The 21124-nt window shown below is 40.0% G+C and overlaps 1 protein-coding gene across 1 annotated transcript in view; it reads left to right on the top strand.

The window, feature by feature from the left end:
• The window catches only part of Gdpd1 (glycerophosphodiester phosphodiesterase domain containing 1), a 46507-nt gene extending 27937 nt beyond the window's left edge, over positions 1-18570 (top strand). Inside the window, exons 3-10 of the mRNA XM_045159058.1 lie at positions 313-448; positions 2193-2238; positions 6350-6468; positions 7237-7326; positions 11385-11518; positions 14640-14699; positions 16390-16441; positions 17581-18570. Of these exons, the coding sequence (XP_045014993.1) occupies positions 313-448; positions 2193-2238; positions 6350-6468; positions 7237-7326; positions 11385-11518; positions 14640-14699; positions 16390-16441; positions 17581-17703 (760 nt within the window). The 3' untranslated portion in view covers positions 17704-18570. The remainder of the gene's footprint in view (positions 1-312; positions 449-2192; positions 2239-6349; positions 6469-7236; positions 7327-11384; positions 11519-14639; positions 14700-16389; positions 16442-17580) is intronic.
• Positions 18571-21124: the final 2554 nt, after the last annotated feature.

Below are 21124 nucleotides of genomic sequence, written 5' to 3'. Positions count from 1 at the left end.
GCATTCTTAGGCTTTGCAGGCAAGCACCTTAATTGCTGAACCACCTCCCAAGCCCTGATCAAGTATTCTTTCCTTTGTATTGTACCAGGTTGTCAGAATTAACTATAGCTACTTATGGAAAGGAGAAAACATAATAAATTTATCCTAAGATCACTTAGAATATTTTCATATTGATAAATCCTGATAAATTATATTGTTGAGCTATTTCAGTGTTTTGGAATACTTAGATTTTAGAATCTGAATCATTACATCTGATACACGTAATCTAAATGTTTACTTAGGTTTCAAAGTGTTATTCTTTTATTTCTTCAGTGCAGTAACAATTGGAACTGACATGCTAGAACTGGATTGCCATATCACAAAAGATGAACAAGTTGTAGTGTCACATGATGAAAATCTAAAGAGGTCAACTGGGGTCAATGTAAACATCTCTGAAGTCAAGTATTGTGTAAGTAAAAATGTATAAACCAATGTCTAATAAATATGAGACTGTAAGATTTAAAATGTTTTAAAATTTTTATTTATTTATTTTCAAGCACAGATAGAAGAGACACAAGAGAATGGACATGCCAGTGCCTCCAACCACTGCAAACAAACTCCAGACGCATGTACCACTGTGCATCTGGCTTTGTGTGGGTACTAGGGAACTGAACTCAGGTCGTTAGGTTTTGCAGGAAAAAGCCTTAGCTGCTAAGCCATCTCTCCAGCCTGAGACTGTAGATTTTTGAGGCAGATAAATGCCAGATGTTATTTTATTTATTTATTTATTTATTTGAGAGCGACAGACACAGAGAGAAAGACAGATAGAAGGAGAGAGAGAGAATGGGCGCGCCAGGGCTTCCAGCCTCTGCAAACGAACTCCAGACGTGTGCGCCCCCTTGTGCATCTGGCTAACGTGGGACCTGGGGAACTGAGCCTCGAACCGGGGTCCTTAGTCTTCACAGGCAAGCACTTAACCACTAAGCCATCTCTCCAGCCCGCCAGATGTTATTTTAATAAATAACTTCTGAAAGTGAAGTGATTAAGCCAAACATGTAATCTCAGCACTTCAAAAGCTTGAGGTCAGCCTGGAAACCAAAGTGTGTTAGAGGTTAACCTGAGACCCTGTCTCAAAAGACAAGGAGCTGGATAAATGTCTCAGCACTTCAAGATGCTTGCCTGCAGAGCCTAACAACCAGAGTTCAATTCCCAGTAGCCACGTGGACCCGGATACACAAAGTGGCACATGCATCTGGAGTCTTTGTGCAGTGATTGGAGGTGCTGGCATGCCCATTCTCTCTGTCTGTCTCTGTTCTATCTCTCTCTGCTTGCCAAAAAAAAAAAAACAAAAACAAACAAACAAATAAACTAATAAAAAACAACAGGGCTGGAGACACAGCTTAGCAGTTAAGGAGCTTGCCTGTAAGATCTGACCACCCAGGTTGGATTCCACAGTACACATGTAAGTTAGATGTACAAAGTGGCACATGCTTCTGGAGTTTGTCTCTTCTTGCAAATAAGTAAATATTTTTTAAAAATGACAGGCATGCCGGGCATGGTGGCGCACGCCTTTAATCCCAGCACTCGGGAGGCAGAGGTAGGAGGATTGCCATGAGTTCAAGGCCACCCTGAGATGACAGAGTTAATCCAGGTTAGCCTGGGCCAGAGTGAGACCCTACCTCGAAAAAAAAAAAAAAAAAAAAAAAAAGCCAGGCATGGTGGCATATGCCTTTGATCCTGGCACTTGGGAGGCAGAGGTGGAAGGATTGCCATGAATTCTTGACCAACCTGGGATTACATAGTGAATTCCATGAATTCCAAGTCAGCCTGGGCTACAGGGAGACCGTACCTCAAAAAAGCCAAGAAAAAAAAAAAAGAAAAAGAAAAAAGAAACAACAACTAAAAAGCTTTATGCCTTAATGTAGAATACTAAAATACCTTAATTTTTGAGAGCTAACTTTTTTTAAATCTTTATTTATTTTTATTTATTTGAGAGTGACAGAGAAAGAGGCAGAGATAGAGAATGGGCACGCCTGGGCCTCCAGCCACTGTAAATGAACTCCAAATGCATGTGCCACCCTGTGCATCCGGCCTGTGTGGGACCTGGGGAATCAGGCCTTGAACTGGAGTCCTTAGGCTACAGAGGCAAGTGCTTAACTGCTAAACCATCTCTCCAGCCTGAGAACTAACTTTTAAAATCATATCTTTTGAAGGAGCTTCCACCTTACCTTGGCAAACTGGACGTCCCATTTCAAAAAGGTAATGTTTCTCATTTATGGATTGAACATTGACATTAAAATATATTCATTTATGCTGAGAATCCCATGTGTAATTATAGTAATTTATTTTTTTTTTATTTTAAAAAAATTTTTGGTTTATTTTTATTTATTTATTTGAAAGTGACAAAGAGGGAGAGAGAGAGAGAATGGGCGCACCAGGGCCTCCAGCCACTGCAAACGAATTCCAGATGCATGCGCCCCCTTGTGCATCTGGCTAACGTGGGTCCTGGGGAATTGAGCCTCGAACCAGGGTCCTTAGGCTTCACAGGCAAGCGCTTAACCGTTAGGCCATCTCTCCAGCCCAGTAATTTATTTTTAAATTAATCTATTTGCACAAGAAAAAGAAAAATAGAGACTATGGGCATGCCATTGTGTTTTTTTTTTAAGTTATTTATTTATTTATTTGAGAGCGACAGACACAGAGAGAAAGACAGATAGAGGGAGAGAGAGAGAATGGGCGCGCCAGGGCTTTCAGCTTCTGCAAACGAACTCCAGACATGTGCGCCCCCTTGTGCATCTGGCTAACGTGGGACCTGGGGAACCGAGCCTCGAACCAGGGTCCTTAGGCTTCACAGGCAAGCACTTAACCGCTAAGCCATCTCTCCAGCCCGCCATTGTGTTTTGCTAATGCAAACAAACTTCACATGCTTGTGCCATATTGTATATCTGACTTTACTGGGTACTGGGGAATCAAGCCCAGGTCATCAGGCCTTGCAAGCAAGCTCCTTTAACCACTGAGTTATCTCCTCAACCTGTATCATGAGAACTTCTTGCCAGCTGAGCTTGGTGATGTATGCCTTTAATCCCAGCATTCTGGAGGCTGAGGTGGAAGAAACATTGGGAGTTCAAGGCCAGCCTGGAGCTAAGTGAGACCCTGCCTTGGGAAAAAAAAAAAACAAAAACAAAAACAAACAAACAAACAAACAAAAAAAAAACAGGGCTGAAGTCATGGCTTAGCAATTAAGGCACTTGCCTGCAAATCTAAAGGACCCAGGTTAAATTTGCCAGGGCCCATGTAAGCCAGATGCACAAGATGGAATGAGTCTGTAGTTCATTTGCAGTGGCTAAAGGCCCCAGCATGCTCATTTTCTCTCTCTCTGTCTGCCTCTTTCTCTCTAGATAAATAAAATACAATATTAAAAAGAAAAAAAAGAAGGTTAGGTATAGAGGTGCATGCCTTTAATCTCAGCACTTGGGAGGCAGAGGTAGGAGGATTATGGTGAGTTCAAGTGCACTCTGAGATGACAGTGAATTCCAGGTCAGCCTGGACTCAAGTGAGACCCTACCTTGAAAACCTAAAAAATAAAAAAAGAAAAGAAAAAACAAACAAAAAAAAGTAATTACTTTCCAAAAGTATAGCCCTCTAAGCTTTTTCTTTCAGGTCTACCAGTCTGAAACCTTGATAATATCTAACTCTGAGATTTTTTTCTTTTCTTTAATGAAGCTGTTATTACTCAAAAAAAAAAACCAAAAAAAAAAAAAAACAAAAAAACAACTGTTCCCTAGCAGTTTAGCAATTTTCTTTCATTTGAGAGAACACCCCCCCCCCCCGCCTCCAAAATGTGTCTCATGTCCAAATTTGTTAGTTACTGTATACTAGCATGGGAAATACAGAATTCCAGGTATAGCTGAGCTCACTGTCACACTCAACTTCACTTTTTTTTTTTTTGTTGTTGTTCATTTGTTTGCTTAGAGGGAGGGGTTCTCCTTATATCACCCAGGCTGGCCTCAAACTCTCAGTTCTCCTGCCCAAGCTTCCTGAGTGCTGGGATTACAGATAAGTACACTGCACCTGGCCTCGGCTTCACATTCCAAATGATTCAAATATATGAATCAATAAAATACAAAAGGCTGCTTGTCTAAGACCTTGCAGTGGTTTGCATATAGTTGGTTGGTATTTATTTATTTTTTGTGTTTTGGTTTTTTGAGGTAGGGTCTCACTGTAGTCCAGGTTGATCTGGAATTCACTATGTAGTCTTAGGATGGCCTCAAATTCTGCAATCCTCCTACCTCTGCCTCCCAAGTACTGGGATTAAGGCGTGCACCACCATGCCCAGCTAAGAGCATTTCTTTTGAAAGCATGAGAGCCTGAGCCCACCTGAGATCAATTTCTCAGCACCTACATAAAAAGATGGAGGGCATGGCCATGCACATTTTAAACTCTAGTCTGGGGAGACAGGGAGAAGATTACAGAATCACTGGGGCTTGCTAATTGGGAGGAAAACAAAACAAAACAAAACAGTAGCTCCAGGTTGAGAGACTCCATCTCAAAGAAACACAAAGATGAGCAATAGAAGCTACCTATTCTCCTCTAACCTCCACATGTGCAAAAGGTTGTGTGTGTCTATATATACATGTGAATATGCCACACATATTACATTGACACCATACACACATACCCAAAAGGTTTGAAATTTCCTCTTAACAGTCTATTCAGTATTGAAAGATAACTAAGCAATAATTCTGAACATCAGAATAAAGAAAAACTGAACAATTTTCTGACTAATCTAAGGGTTTACAGTACTATGTATGCAATGACTTCATCTGTAAGGTACAGTTTAAAGTTAATTATGAATTAAATGCAATATAATGAAATTTTTTCAGCTCTTTACAGCTGTCTAAAATCTGTCATTACCTGGCATTACTATTAATATAGGCAACTGAGAAGATGGTTCTGGGAGGGACAGTATGATACACTTGAACACTGGCCCAGTAACAAAGAAACCTAGTGTCAACTTTATTTACTTGTTACATGACCTTGACCTTGATTAATTTGTATCTTTAGACTTCAGTTTCCTTATCTCTAACAGAAGAAAGTATTAAATGGCCTCAAAGGTTTCTCCATATTAAAAAATTTTATGAATTTTTGAGGGAGATAGGAAACCAGGAAGAAAAAAAAGGAAAGATTTTCTTTTTTCCTAAAATAACTTTTTTTTTTTTTTTTGTTTCTTTTTTGTTATTTTGGTTTTTTGAGGTAGGGTCTCACTCTAGCTCAGGCTGACCTGTAATTCACTATATAGTCTCAGGGTGGATTTGAATTTATGGAGATCCTCCTACCTCTGCTTCCTGAGTGCTGGAACTAAAAGAATGTTTTGTCTTTGTAGAGCCTTAATTGTACGCCACAGAAGAAAAACAGATTGTCACTCCCCTCCCCCCAGTACTGGATATTGAATCTAAAATCTCAAACAAACAGGCAAAAGATAGCCAGGAGGCTCAGTGTTAAAGGAGCTTGCTGAAAAAACAAAAAAAAAAAACAAAAAAAAAACACTGCCAGCCTGAGTTAGATTCCCTAGCATCCAGGTAAAGCCAGATGCAAAGTGGCACATGTATCTGTTATCTGCCACTTTGGCAGAGCCAGGAGAAGTTGAAGCTCATGGGCTAGCTTATCTGACAAATCCCTTTGCAGTCTGTCAGTTTGTTTGCAGCTGCTAGAAAACCTGTCTGAGTGGCTGGAGATATGGCTACGCAGTTTAGGGGCATGTCTGCAAAACTGAAGGACCCGGGTTCTCTATCTGCCTCTCTGTCAAATAAATAAATACATAAATAAAATAATATTAAAAAAAAATCTGTAGGTAGTCAGGCATGGTGGCACCTGCCTTTAATCCCAGCATTTGAGAGGCTGAGGTAGGAGGATCATGGTGAGTTCAAGGCCAGCCTGAGACTACATAGTGAATTCCAGGTCAGCCTGGACTAGAGCAAGTCCCTACCTCAAAAAAAAGCCATAAACAAATTATAGCTAAAAAAAAATAATAATAATAATCTGTAGGTAAGTAGAGCATCGTGTTGCGTGCCTTTAGTCCTAGCGCTTGGGAGGTAGGAGTGCGGCGAGTTTGAGGCAGCCTGGGGCTACATAGTGAGCTCCAGGTCAGCCTGGCTAGACTGAGACAGACACTACGTTGGGAAAAATATATACCTTAATTACATACGATTGTACATACCTACCAAGTAGCTATAATATACCTAAGTTGAATTTTACCTGATTTTGTCTCATTTTGTAATTGTCTTATAATGAACACATAATTTTTAGTTACTCAAACAGCAAGTTACCTTTTAAAAATTAAAATTATCATTTAAAAATCTTGCTTTCTCAGCATGCCAGTGTGAAGGAAAAGATAACCGAATTCCATTACTGAAGGAGGTTTTTGAGGCCTTTCCAAACATCCCCATTAACATCGATATCAAAGTCAACAACAATGTGCTGATTCAGAAGGTACTGCAGCCCTTCCCTCCTGGCGTGTCGTGTCCAATTTCACAACCTAAGGAAGATTGGAGTAATGACAGAATGAAAGTATTCAAGGGGACTGGTGATCAGCATTGTTTGATACCACAAATGAAACAAGGCTAGACTAGGTGAAAGATGGATGGTGATCAAGGAAATGTGATATTCTAGGGATCAGCATTGTGTAAAATAATGCCCTGCTAAAGGTCACTTTCTTATAGGAAAATTGCCAGTAGTCTATTTTCAGAGTGAGTTGATATGTCTCTGTCATAGATAAAAGTAAACTCTTATGCACCAATCATTTTGGAAGTTATATAATTTCTTATTTAATTTGATTGTAGTTCTGTAAAATTACTAAATAATATTCTAGTATTTTTTTTGTTTTTATTTATTTTTTCGAGGTAGGGTCTCACTCTAGCCCAGGCTGACCTGGAATTCACTATGTAGTCTCAGGGTGGCTTCGAACTCAGAGTGATCCTCCTGCCTCTGCCTTCCAAGTGCTGGGATTAAAGGCGTGTGCCATCAAGCTCTGAGTTCAAGGCCACTCTGAGACTACATAGTGAATTCCAGGTCAGCCTGGGCTAGAGTGAGACCCTACCTTGAAAAACCAAAACATGAAAAAATAAATCTCAATTTAGTTGCAAGATTTTTACAAAATTTCATACGGTCTACTGGCAGTCAATTGTAACTCATTGTTAAACTGATACATGTGTATTTACATAGAGGCACATGCATAAAAGTTTGAATTTTCACATACAGGTTTCAGAATTGGTGAAACAGTATAAACGAGAACACCTAACAGTGTGGGGTAATGCCAGTTATGAAATTGTAGAAAAGTGCTACAAAGAGGTAAGCTTCATAAATTATATAAATTATATAGGATGATATATCTATGTTTTTGTACTATCATAATATTTGGGGGGGGGGTTGAGGCAGGGTCTTACTCTAGCTCAGGCTGACTTGGAATTCACTATGTGTATTTTCAGGGTGGCCTGGCCTTGAACTCACAGCCATCTCCCTACTTCTGCCTCCCCGAGTGCTGAGATTAAAGGCGTGCGCCACCACGCCCAGCTATAGTAATCATTAAAAAAAATTTTTTTTGTTATTTTTATTTATTTATTTGAGAGCAATGGACAGAGATAGAAAGGGACAGAAAAGCACAGAGAGGAGGAGAAAGAATGGGCGCTCCAGGGCCTCCAGCCACTGCAAATGAATTCCAGATACGTGTGCCCCCTTGTGCATCTTGGCTAACGTGGGTCCTGGGGAGTTGAGCCTCGAACCGGGTTCCTTAGGCTTCATAGGCAAGCGCTTAACTGCTAAGCCATCTCTCCAGCCCATATAGTAATCATTTTTAAATACTACTCATTTTACACCCTGTATACAAATGAAAGCAGCTTGCCAGAAGCTTGCTAATAAAAATGTAGACCTTGCAGCTTAAGCTCATTGTAATCAGAGTAGTTCACAGAAAGATTTTCACATGCTAATATTATTTGTCAATCCTATTATGTACATTATAAGACAATATATAATTTCTGTCATTTAAGTCTATTATACTATATTAAATTTCTGTATATTTTGAATTAAATAAATTTTTAGCTGGGAATGGTGGCACACACCTTTAGTCCCTGCACTTGGGAGTCAGAGGTAGAATGTTGTGAGTTCAAGGCCACCCTAAAACCTAAGACTCCATAGTGAATTCCAGGTCAACCTGGGCTAGAGTGAGACCCTACCTTGAAAAAATTTTTTTTCTTCTTCTTGCCCTACTTTCCAAACAGGCTTAATTAAGCTACATTAAGGTCATGATTATTGTATCACTCATTCATTTAATGTTTCTGTTTGAAGGAAATATGTGTATAAACCATTAATTTGAGCCAGGCTGGGTGGCATATGCCTTTAATCCTAGCACTTGGGAGGCAGAGATAGGATCATGGTGAGTTTGAGGCCATCCTGAGACTGCAAGTGAATCCCAGATCAGCCTGGGCTAGAACAATACCCTTCCTCAAAAAACCAAAACCAAAAAAACAAAAACACCATAATTTGATTAATACGATAAACTTCCATGAACAAGTTTCATCAGATGATAGAAGTTTAAGTTCAAAATATTAAAAAGTCTTGCACTGGAGAGATGGCTTAGCAGTTAAGGCACTTGCCTGCAAAGCCAAAGGACTCAGGTTCTATTCCCCAGGACCCATATAAGCCAGATGCACAAGGTGATGCATGTGTCTGGAATTTGCAGTGGCTGAAGGCCCTGGCATGCCCAATCTCTTGTTCTCTTTATTTTTGCCACGTTCTCTCTCAAGTAAATAAATAAAAATTTAAAAATATTAAAAAGTCAAGAATTGAATATTCTTATTTATTTAATATTTATTCACTTAGCAGTAGTGGTTGTTTTTTTATTTTCTTTTTGATTTTTAGAGGTCGAGTCTCACTCTAGCCCAGGCTGACCTGGAATTCACTGTGTAGTCTCAGGGTGGCCTCAAACTCAAGGCAGTCCTTCCATTACCTCCCAAGTGCTGGGATTAAAGGTATGCACCACTACACCCATCCTTAAAACAAGTATTTATTTATTTGAAGAGAGAGAGAAAGAGTCAGATAGGAAAAGAGAGTGGGTTCACTAGGACCTTCAGCTACTGCAAAGGAACTCTGGACACTTGTACTACCTTGTGGGTCCTTTGGCTCTGCAGGCAAGCACCATAACTGCTAAGTCATCTCTCCAGCCCTTTTCTTCTTTTTTTTTGGTTTTTCGAGTTAGGGTCTCACTCTAGCCCAGGCTGACCTGGAATTCACTATGGAGTCTCAGGGTGGCCTCGAACTTATGGCAATCCTCCTACCTCTGCCTCCCGAGTGCTGGGATTAAAGGCGTGCGCCACCACGCCTGGCTTTTTTTTTCCTTTTTAAAAAGTATATTTTATTTATTTGAGAGAGAGAGAGAGAAAGAAGCAGAGAGAGAGAATGGGTATGCCAAGGACTCCAGCCACTCCAAACGAACTCCAGACACATGCACCCTCTTGTGCATTTGGCTGATGTGGGTCCTGGGGAATTGACTTGGGTCCTTAGGCTTCATAGGCAAGCACCTTAACCACTAAGCAATCTCTCCAACTCTACAGACACCTTTTTTTTTTTTTTTTTTTTTGAGGTAGGTCTTGCTATAGTCCAGGCTGACCTGGAATTCACTGTGTAATCTCATGGTGTCCTGGAATTTATGGCAATCCTGCTACCTCTGCCTTCCAAGTACTGGGATTAAAGGCATGTGCCACCAGATCCAGCTCCCACAGAAACTTAAAAAAATAATAGAAGGGCTGGAGAAATGGCTCAGCAGTTAAGGTACTTGCCAACAAAGCCAAAGGACCCAGGTTTAATTCTCCATTACCCACATAAAGCCAGATGCACATGGTGGCACATGTGCCTGGAGTTCATTTGCAGTGACTAGAGGCCCTGACATACTCATTCTCTTTATCTGCTTCTTTATCTCCTCTCTTTATCTCAAATAAATAAGTAAAAAAATTAAAAAAATAGCTGAATGAATTTTGGTATATCCAAGTAATAGGTTACTCTTCAGCATTGGACAGAAATGAACTTATATATGTAATAACCTGGATGTTTCTCAAGGACATTATGCCTAGTTAAAAAGTCAACTTCAGGCCGGGCGTGGTGGCACACGCCTTTAATCCCAGCACTCGGGAGGCAGAGGTAGGAGGATCTCCATGAGTTCGAGGCTGCCCTGAGACTCCATAGTGAATTCCAGGTCAGCCTGGGCTAGAGTGAGACCCTACCTCGAAAAACCAAAAAAAAAAAAAAAAAAAGAAACAAAAAGTCAACTTCAAGCCAGGTCTTATAATCTAACTTCTCAGGAGGTTGAGATATGAGAATCACAAGTTAAAGGCCAGCCTGAGCTACAGAGTGAGGTCAGGCCTGGGAAACTTAGTTAAACCCTATTTCAAAATAAAAGGTAACAGGATCTGGGTGTGGTGGTACATACCTTTGACTCCAGCACTGGAGAGGCAGAGGTAGGAGGATTGCTGTGGGTTTGAGGTCAGCCTTGGACTACAGAGGGAAGGTCAGCCTGGGCTTGAGTGAGACCTAACCCTCCCCCCCACAAAAAAAGGTAACAGAGCTGGAGAGATTGCTCTCTCAAAGCCAACTGCCTGGGGTTCAATTCCTCAGTTCCCACATAAAGCCAGATGCACGAAGTGGCACATGCATCTAAAGTTTATTTGCAATGGCTAGAGTCCTGGCACATCCATTCTCTCTCTCTTTCTCTCTCTCTGCCTCTGTCTCTCTGTCTATCCCTGCTTGATAAAATAAAGCTGAGCATGGTAACATAAGGCTTTAATCCCAGCACCTGGAAGGGAAAAGTAGGAAAATTGCTTTGTGTTCAAGGCCAGCCTGGGCTAGAGATTTTTATTTATTTACTTAGGTTTTTCAATGTAGGGTCTCGCTCTAACCCAGGCTGACCTGGAATTCACTCTGTAGTCTCAAACTCAACGGTGATCCTTCTTCCTCTGCCTACTGAGTACTGGGATTAAAATTGTGCACCACCATGCCTGGCTAGATATTCATATATATATAAAATAGAAGTGAATTACTGAATTTCCATGTGGCATTCTTTTTTGTCTGGTATGTTTCTGTCTAATTTAGTCTACTTGTAACTACTATGACAAACAGACCTGTTACAAAAGCAAGAAGGGACTAGAAAGTCTTTTGTGATATTAATTATATTATAGGACTCCAAAGGAGATAGCTACTCATTCGTCATGAACTAGCCATTTTTAAGTCATTCTTGTAAATGGATATTCATAATTCAGAGAATGCTTACAATACATGTGTGGGAAATTTAGTTTGAGGATTATAAGAATTTTCTTTGTTTTAGCAGTCATTGAACAGTAACATCTAACATTGTGTTTTAGAATTCAGCTATTCCTATACTCTTCAGTCTACAGCGTGTTCTGCTCATACTTGGCCTTTTCTTCACTGGCCTGTTGCCCTTCGTTCCCATTCGAGAACAATTTTTTGAAATTCCAATGCCTTCTATCATATTGAAGTAAGTGGTTATACTGTTTTCATCAGTGATCAATTAGAATGATTAAGATAAAGACTCATTAGTATTAGTATTGCTGAGGTGGTTCTGTCAGGTGCTAAGGACTAAATACAGGGCTGTTCATTTTCTAAGCATGCTATGCTTCTAGCCTTTTCTATGGTTCAAATTTAGCCTAGAACTCATTTATTTGACAGAGAGAAAGAGGGAGAGAGAGAGAGAGAGAGAGAGAGAGAAAATGGGTGCACCAGGGCCTTCAGCCACTGCAGACAAACTCCAGATGCATGTACTACCTTGTGCATCTGGCTAACTTGGGTCTTAGGGAATTGAACCTTGGGTCCTTTGCTTTGCAGGCAAATGCCTTAACTGCTAAGCCATCCCTCTAGCCCCATGGTGCTTTTTCATATAATTAAGATGTTTTCTAAAATAAATAACAAAGAATATAAGTACTCAATTGGGACCCATCTCAGGTTATAATGACTTTCTATGTCTTTTACTCAGAAGTCAGATAAAAACAAATTGAACTTAACTACAGAATATCACAACTTTTTTTATTTGGACATTAAATAGAAATCACCCTTCTACTTCTCTTTATTGACTTATACCTAGCTAGAATCGGAAGCAGCAGCTCAGTGTGGAGGTAAGATATCTGGTAGGTAGTTTCTGTAGGAAGGATAATTTAAAAGCACAGGTTCCAGATCTTAGAATATTGAAAAGGAAAGAATATTGGTTGGGGGCATGGTATACTTCCGTAATATCAGCAACTCAGGAAGCTGAGTCAGGGAGACTTTAAAATTAAAACCAGCTCAGACTACAAAGCCAAATCATTTGCCCAAAAGAGAGAGAGGGCTGGAGGGATGGCTTAGCAGTTAAGTTGTCGCTTGCCAATGAAGCCTAAGGGACTCAGGTTCAATTTCCTAGTACCCATGTTGGTGGCTCATGTGTCTGGAGTTTGTTTGCAGTGGCTAGAGGTTCTGGAGTGCCCATTCTCCCTATCTCTCTCTCTCTTTCTCTCTAATAAATAAATAAATAAAATACTTTTTAAAAAATATTTTTGCTGGGCTGGAGAGATGGCTTAGCGGTTAAGCGCTTGCCTGTGAAGTCTAAGGACCCCGGTTCAAGGCTCGGTTCCCCAGGTCCCACGTTAGCCAGATGCACAAGGGGGTGCATGCATCTGGAGTTCGTTTGCAGAGGCTGGAAGCCCTGGCGCGCCCATTCTCTCTCCCTCTATCTGTCTTTCTCTCTGTGTCTGTCGCTCTCAAATAAATAAATAAAAATTAAAAAAAAATATATTTTTGCTTATTTTTATTTATTTATTTGAAAGCAATGGACAGAGAGAGAGAGAGAAAGAGGCAGATAGAAAGAGAGAGAATGGGTGCGCCAGGGCCTCCAGCCACTGCAAATGAACTCCAGACGCATGTGCCCCCTTGTGCATCTGGCTAACGTGGGTCCTAGAGAATCGAGCCTCGAACTGGTGTCCTCAGGCTTCACAGGCAAGCACTTAACTGCTAAGCCATCTCTCCAGCCCATAAAATACTTTTTAAAAAAGAAAAGTTAGACTTGATTGGAGGAAAGTTTGCAAAAAAGAGAGAGAAAGAAAAAAAGTATAAGTAAAATTAAAACTGTAAAGCCAACATGTTAAAAAAAAATGTGTTAATGGGTCAGGTGTGGTGACACCTGTAATCCTACTGCTTGGAAGGCAAAAGCAGGAGGATTAATTAAAATTTGAGGCCAATTAAATTAAAACAAAAAAAAAATTGAGGCCAGCCTGGTCCACACAGTGAGCACAAAGCCAGCCAGGCATAGCTATATAACCAGACTGTTTGAAAAAGAACAACAACAAAAATAATAAATAAAGCATTAAATATCTCACTTTAACCCCGAATATCTTTGAATTCATAGGACAGGTATTTTTGTGCTTTTAAATTTAGCACATGTTAATTTTTAAAATATTTTATTTATTTGAGAAAGAGAAAGAGGCAGATATAGAGAGAGAACGGGCTCGCCAGGACCTCCGCCCACTGCAAACGCACTCCACACACACACACACATGCGCGCGCAACCCTGTGCGTCTGACCTGTGGGTACTGGATTGGAACCTGGATCCTTATGTTTCACAGGCAAGTACCTTAATCACTGGCCATCTCTACAGCCCCAACACTATAAATTTTATCAGACATGCAAGAGAGTGTGGTTTTACACAAATATACACACACACAAAAAAAAAAACAAATAAGGAGAAAGAGAGATAAAGCCAGGCATGGTAGAACATACTTTTAATCCCAATTGGAGTTAAAGGCCAGCCTGGGCTAGAGGGAGACTGTGCCTAAAAAAAAAGAAAACTAAGAGGAAGAAGATAAGACATGATAATCCCAGGACACCAGATCCCTGGAAAATTATTTTTATTTAATATTTTAGCTTTGAATAGTGTTAGCAAAATGTTAGGTTGAGGGGCTAGCGAGATGGCTTAGCTGTTAAGCGTTTCCCTGTGAAGCCTAGGACCCCGGTTCAAGGCTCTATTCCCTAGGACCCATGTAAGCCAGATGTACAAGTTGGCACATACATCTGGAGTTCGTTTGCAGTGGCTGGAGGCCCTGGGCGCCCATCCTCTCTTTCTCTCCCTCTGCCTCTTTCTCTCTCTGTTTGTCACTCTCAAATAAATAAATAAACAAAAAAATATTATTTATAAAAAATGTTAGGTTGAGGCCAGTGGAAGCAGAACCGAGTTTATATTATTATTATTATTTTTTTTTTTTTAATTTTTTTTTTTAATTTTTTTTTTTTTTATTTGAGAGCGACAGACACAGAGAGAAAGACAGATAGAGGGAGAGAGAGAATGGGCGCGCCAGGGCTTCCAGCCTCTGCAAACGAATTCCAGACGTGTGCGCCCCCTTGTGCATCTGGCTAACGTGGGACCTGGGGAACCGAGCCTCGAACCGGGGTCCTTAGGCTTCACAGGCAAGCGCTTAACTGCTAAGCCATCTCTCCAGCCCTATTTTTGTTTTTTTACAACTTCTTTGTAGAACATCCTTTATACAGGCATTGTTTTCATTTTGAATTTATCCTATTTTATTATACTGATATAGTTTTGTGTTCCTAATTTATAATTAATCTTTATCTTACCTTAGGCTAAAAGAACCACATACCATATCCAAAGGCCAAAAGTTTCTCATCTGGCTTTCTGATATGTAAGCATTTTTAATTTCTTGATATTCAAGTTACTGCTGTGATCTTGTTGATCAATTCCTACACTTACAATGTAGTACAAGCTGTCCACATGCAATTTGTAACTAGGACTTATAGAGTGCCTACAATACAAACAGATGTGTGCAGTCATTTAGAACCAGCTTAATTACCAGTCACAGAGCCTTTGGGAGACTCTTGGGAGATGATCTCATCCACCTCCATGAGAAAACTGAGCACTCATTCATCCACTTAAATGACTTATTTAGGGTAATTAATTAGAAGCAGAGTTGGGAAAAATAACCATTCCCATTTGCTCATGTGCTATTTTCACATGGGAAAAGGAATTGTGTATAGCAACACAGTATAAATAAAGGTATATATAGGGCTGGAGGGATGGCTTAGCGGTTAAGGCATTTGCCTGTAAAGCCAAAGGATCCAAGCGATTCCCCAGGACCCACTTTAGCCAGATATACAAGGGGGTGCATGCATCTGGAGTTTGCAGTGGTGGGAGGCCCTGGTGTGCCCATTCATCTCTCTCTCTCTTTCCCTCTTTCTCTGTCAAATAAGTAAATAAATAAAAATAAAATATTAACAAAAGTAAAGTATATATCTTAGTGCCACATTTCATAGGAATGTTCCCACCAAGACTTAACTGTAGAAAGTAATCTGGTATTATAGGATAGGAATTTACTTTAAAGAAAATGCTTTAATTTTGACAAATGTTGTTAAGAGGTAATTGTTCTGTATTTTATTTTCCAATGGTGAATTAGTTGCTAAAATATGTTAGTATTGCTAGATCACAACCTTTTATTATTTGATTTCTCTTTCAAAGAGTCTTAGAAAATTTTATCTTTTCTGCATGCACAGTATCCTTGATTTAACTTTAATTTCAAGGATACATTTTCAACTGGAATTAAAAGTACCTGATGAAAGCCAGGCGTGGTGGCACACACCTTTAATCCCAGCATTTGGGAGGCAGAGGTAGGAGGACTGCCATGAGTTTGAGGTGACCCTGAGATTTCATAGTTAATTCCAGGTCAGCCTGAGCTAGAGTGAGACTCTACCTTGGGGGAAAAAAAAATGTACCTGGTGACTTCTAATTATTCTTATTTAATCACAGTAATAGACATAGGTGAACGAAAATACTATGTGTAATTTTTAAGAACAGTTAGTTCCCATTTTGCTTAGGTGATTTGTAGTCTAAAAGTACACTTCTCAGTTTATCTGAAACTAGAAAATGTTTTTTTATAGACATAAAATATTAAAATTAATGGATATACAGTGTCTAACATGTCTAACAAAAGTGAAACAAGTATGTAAGTGAACTGTGATGTTACAGATCTTGGTTTTCCTGCTTTACTGAAGCTGGAGGTCAGAAGGGCGGGCTTCCCAGCTGTCTTGCTGTCCTGCTGGCAGGGCAGGCGAGGAGCCGCTTCCTCGCTGAGGCGCTGCGGAGGAATGGCTCTCTCCAGCCTGTGGTGGCAGTGCTAGAGGAGGCTCTACTTGGCCATCAGCCAGCGTTTAAGAGATTAGTTCATCTGAAACAGCTATTATTACTACATTTTCACTCCAGGCCTTTGTGTTGCTGAATTAAATTAAACTGGCAATTACTAAATTCTAAAAAGAAGACTAAGGATTAATACTAGTCCTTAGGATGAGAAAACAACTCAATCTACTCTGTTTTTCCCCTAGCTTACTAATGAGGAAAGCTTTATTTGACCACCTCACTGCCCGAGGTATTCAAGTAAGTTTGTTTGTTTTGTTTGGTTGTTTGGGGTTTTTTGAGGTAGGGCTCTCACTGTAGCCCAGGCTGGTCTGGAATTCACTGTGTAGTCTCAGGGCAGCCTTACAGCTAACTCTCCGCTATCCTCCTACCTCAGCCTTCTAAGTGCTGGGACTAAAGGCATGCACCACCACAACTGGCCCTCAAAAAAGAATTAAAAAAATATTTTACTCACTTTTTTTTAATTTGAGAGAGAGAAAAAAGGAGAGAGAGAGAATGTGTCAGGTCCTCCAGTCACTGCAAATGAACTCTGGAAGCATGTGCCACTTTGTGCATATGGCTTATATGGGTCCTGAGGAATTGAATCTGGGTCCTCAGGTTTTGCAGGCAAGTGCCTTAACCACCCAGACATTTCTCTAGCCCTCAAAAAAAAAAAAAAATAATAATTTTTTTTTTTTTTCAAGGTAGGGTCTTACTCTAGCCCAGGCTGACCTGGAATTCACTATGGAGTTTCAGGGTGGCTTTGAACTCACAGCAATCCTCCTACCTCTGCCTCCCGAGTGCTGGGATTAAAGGCGTGTGCCACCACACCCGGCTTTCAAAAAAATTTTTTAAAGGACTTAAGCGAGTTTTTAAAATAACTTTAAAAGGTCAGTTCTAAGTATTTGGAGAATATAATAGATAAATGCTATAAAGAATTTTGTAGGGCTGGAGAAATGGCTGAGCAGTTAATGCACTTGCCTATGAAGCCTAAGGACCTAGCTTTTTAAATCTTATTTTATTTTATTTTTCTCAATTTTTAAAACATTTTTCATGATTATAAAAAATATCCCGTGGTAATACCCTCCCCCCACTTTCCCCTTTGAAATTCCATTCTCCATCATATCCCCTCCCCATCTCAATAAGTCTCTTTTATTTTGATGATAAGGACTTAGTTTTGATTCCCCAGGACCCACATAAGCCAGATGCACAAGGTGATGCATGCATTTGGAGTTTGTTTGCAGTGGCTGGAGGCCCTGGCATGCTCATTCTCTCTCTCTTTCTCTCTCTCTGCCTCTTCCTCACTCTCTATGTCTTGCATGCTCTAAAATAACTAAATACAGATTTAAAATTTTTTTTTGTAACATTTCTTCTCATACTTGTATGTTCCTAATTTCCAGGTGTATATTTGGGTTTTAAATGAAGAACAAGAGTACAAGAGAGCTTTCGATTTGGGAGCAACTGGAGTGATGACAGACTATCCCACAAAGCTTAAGGATTTTTTACACAACTTTTCAGCATAACGAAGCTACTCAAAAGTACTCCAAGGAAACATGAAAAAAATATTTTATCACTGTTTCCCCAAGATATTTCCAGAATGGCAAAAGGTTTAATCAGTTAAGTTTTTATTACCTCATTTTCAAGCCTCAATGAGAATGTAGAGACTGTTCTGTATTGTACATTTATTTTCAACAATATTGCATATTTTACACTTGTAAATTGTAAAAGATAACTAGCTATGAGATATAAATAGGTTATTGAGCAACATGTCTGTACATGATGCAGTATTGTACTACTGTAGTTCTGAAATCAAAGACAAGAGGCTAAGTTGGCATTGGAATAAGATCACCCAACTTAGTAAGAGAAAATCATTGAACCAGGTAGAGTGGTACAAACTTGTAATCCCAGCACTCAGGAAGCTAAGACAGGAGGATCACAAATTTGAGGCCCTCCTGGGTTATATAGTGAGACCATGTCTTAAAGAATTTAAAAAAAGAAAAAAGAATTACTGAAGGCCATGACAGCTATTTGGGGTTGTCTTGTTATTTCTAGGTGATTTTAGTTTCAAGGGGAAAAGGCAGTAGGAGAAGAGTTTGAAAATCATTGAAGTAATATGGCAAGTTAGACACTTAACAGAAGGAAGATCATAAATGACAATGTTTATTACATGTTCAGAAATAAAGTCTGAAGGCTAAATTATATTTCAATTGCTATTATTGATAATGGGGACATTGTATTTGGAATCCTTTTCAGCTGTGCATAAATGCTACTATATTTATTTATTTATTTTTTGAGGTAGTGTCTCACTCTAGCCCAGGCTGACCTGGAATTCACCATGGAGTCTCAGGGTGACCTCGAAATCCAGTGATCCTCCTACCTCTACCTCCCGAGTACTGGGATTAAAGGAGTGTGCCACCATGCCCAGCTAAATTTTTTTTTATTGTTGACAACTTCCATAATTATAGACCATGATAATTCCCCCCCTGAATTTTTTTTATTTTTATTACCATGCCCAGCCCTCACATTTCCTATTTCCTTTTTTTTAGATTCTCGAGGTAAGGTCTTGTTCTAGCCCAGGCTGATCTGGAATTCACTATGTAGTCTCAGGGTGGCTTTGAACTCACAGACATCCTCCTACCTCTGCCTCCTAAGTGCTGGGATTAAAAGCGTGTGCCACCACACCCAGCTTTATTTTTTCTCCCTTCCTTCCTTCCTTCCTTCCTTCCTTCCTTCCTTCCTTCCTTCCTTCCTTCCTTCCTTCCTTCCTTCCTTCCTTCCTTCCTTCCTTCCTTCCTTCCTTCCTTCCGTATTTATTTATTTATTTATTTTTGTTTGTTTGTTCAAGGTAGGGTCTCATTCTAGTCCAGGCTGACCTGGAATTCACTTTGTAGTCTCAGGGTAGTCTCGAACTCATGGTGATCTTCCTACCTCTGCTTCCCGGCTTTTTTATTTTTTATTTTTTAAGGTAGGGATTTGCTCTACAGGCTGACTGGAAATCACTATACAGTCAGGGTGTTCTCAAACACATGGTGATCCTCCTACCTCTGCCTCCTGAGTACTGAGATTAAAGGCATTCCAGGTTAGCCTGGGCTAGAGTAAGACACTACTTCAAACAGAAAAAATAGGACTCTTTCCTGGCTCCGGAATGTTCTGGTAAGCCTTCCCTTGTCTCAGCCCAGTCAGGGAAACTGCCCTCCCACTTCTGCTCACACATGGGCTTTACTCCCTCTCACCTCCCTCATGGCAGAAGTGCTCTGTACTTCATACTTTCCTTCTTTTAATCTAATAAAGTCTGTTTAAACCTTTAAAAAAAAAAAAAAGAGCCAGGCGTGGGGTGGTGCACACCTTTAATCCTAGCGCTTGGGAGGCAGAGGTAGGAGGATCACCACAAGTTCAAGGCTACCCTGAGACTACATAGTGAATTCCAGGTCAGCCTGGGCTAGAGTGAAACTCTACCTCAAAAACAAACAAACAGGGCTGGAGAGTTAAGTGGTTAAGCGCTTGCCTGTGAAGCCTAAGGATCCTGGTTCAAGGCTTGATTCCCCAGGACCCACGTTAGCCAGATGCACAAAGGGGCGCACGCATCAGGAGTTCATTTGCAGTGGCTGGAAGCCCTGGTGTGCCCATTCTCTCCCTCTCTCTCTTTCTCTCTCTGCCTTTCTCTCTGTGTCTGTCACTCTCAAATAAATAAAAAGTGAACAAAAAATATTAAAAACAAACAAGCAAACAAACAAAAAACTCCAGAAAAATAAAATAAAATAAATAAATAAGAAAATACAAAATTTTAAGTTGGGCGTGATAGCTCATGTCTTTATCTTAGTACGCAGGAGGCAGAGGTAGGAGGATTGCTGTAAACTTAAGGCCAGCCTGGGCTGTAGTGAGTTCCTACCTCGAGAAGACCAAAATAAAATAAAATATTTTTTATTTTTTTTTTAACCTTGGCAGTTTGAGCCTACATCTAGATTTTCAAGATTATCTTTAATCCTGATAATCATATTAAATGAATGAAAACCAGGTGTGGTGGCACACACCTTTAATCCTAGCACTTGGGAGGCCAAGGTAGGGGGATTGCCATGAGTTTGAGGACACCCTGAGGTTCCAGGTCAACCAATCTGGGCTAGAGTGAGACCCTACCTGGAAAACCCAAAAATAAATAAATAACTAAATAAATGAAAATGCATATCATTGTTTTTTGTTTTTTGTTTTTCAAGGTAGTCTCGCTGTAGCCCAGGCTGCCCTGGAATTCACTATGTAGTCTTAGGGTAGCCCTGCACTCATGGCTATCCTCCTATCTCTGCCTCCTGAGTGCTAAAATTAAAGGCATGTGCCCCCACACCTGGTGCATATCATTATTTCTAATAGTTATAAGTATGAACCACTTTTCCTGATCCTTAAAAATCCATTCTTCTGAAAAAAAAAAATCCATTCTTCTGAATATTAAGTAGAAAAGAATTTCCCAAACATAGAAATCACTTTCTCAGTGTTTCTGATGTGACTTCGTCTAAATCTTTCTGTTTTTGACTATCATACTCTTGGATTGGGATATAAATATAATCTGGACTATTAAGTGTCTTCTACTTAAATTATGTCTCTCATCTGGAGTTTACCAGCTACACAGCTATTAAGGGTGACCATACTTCTCATTTGTTGCTTTGTTGTTTAAACTGAAATAAAATTTTCCAAGAACAAAATGAGTCCTTATTTTTTGAAAATTTTGTGTGTGTGCATGGCAGGATTTCTTGCTGCTGCAAACAAATCAGACAAATGTGCCACTTTGAATCCAGCTTTTACATAGTTGCTAGGGAATTGAATTCCAGGCCAGCAGGCTTTGCAAGCAAGCGCCTTTAATGGCTGAGCTTTCTCCCCAGCCTCTTTGATGTTTTAATTTATGTGTGGGGGGGCATGACAGGCCTCTTACTTTTGTAAAACAACACCAGATGCATT

Source organism: Jaculus jaculus, chromosome 9 (assembly GCF_020740685.1).
Source record: "Jaculus jaculus isolate mJacJac1 chromosome 9, mJacJac1.mat.Y.cur, whole genome shotgun sequence".
NCBI lineage: Eukaryota > Metazoa > Chordata > Mammalia > Rodentia > Dipodidae > Jaculus > Jaculus jaculus.
Note: the sequence above shows the minus strand (reverse complement) of the source record. Positions and strands in the feature narration are given on the sequence as shown.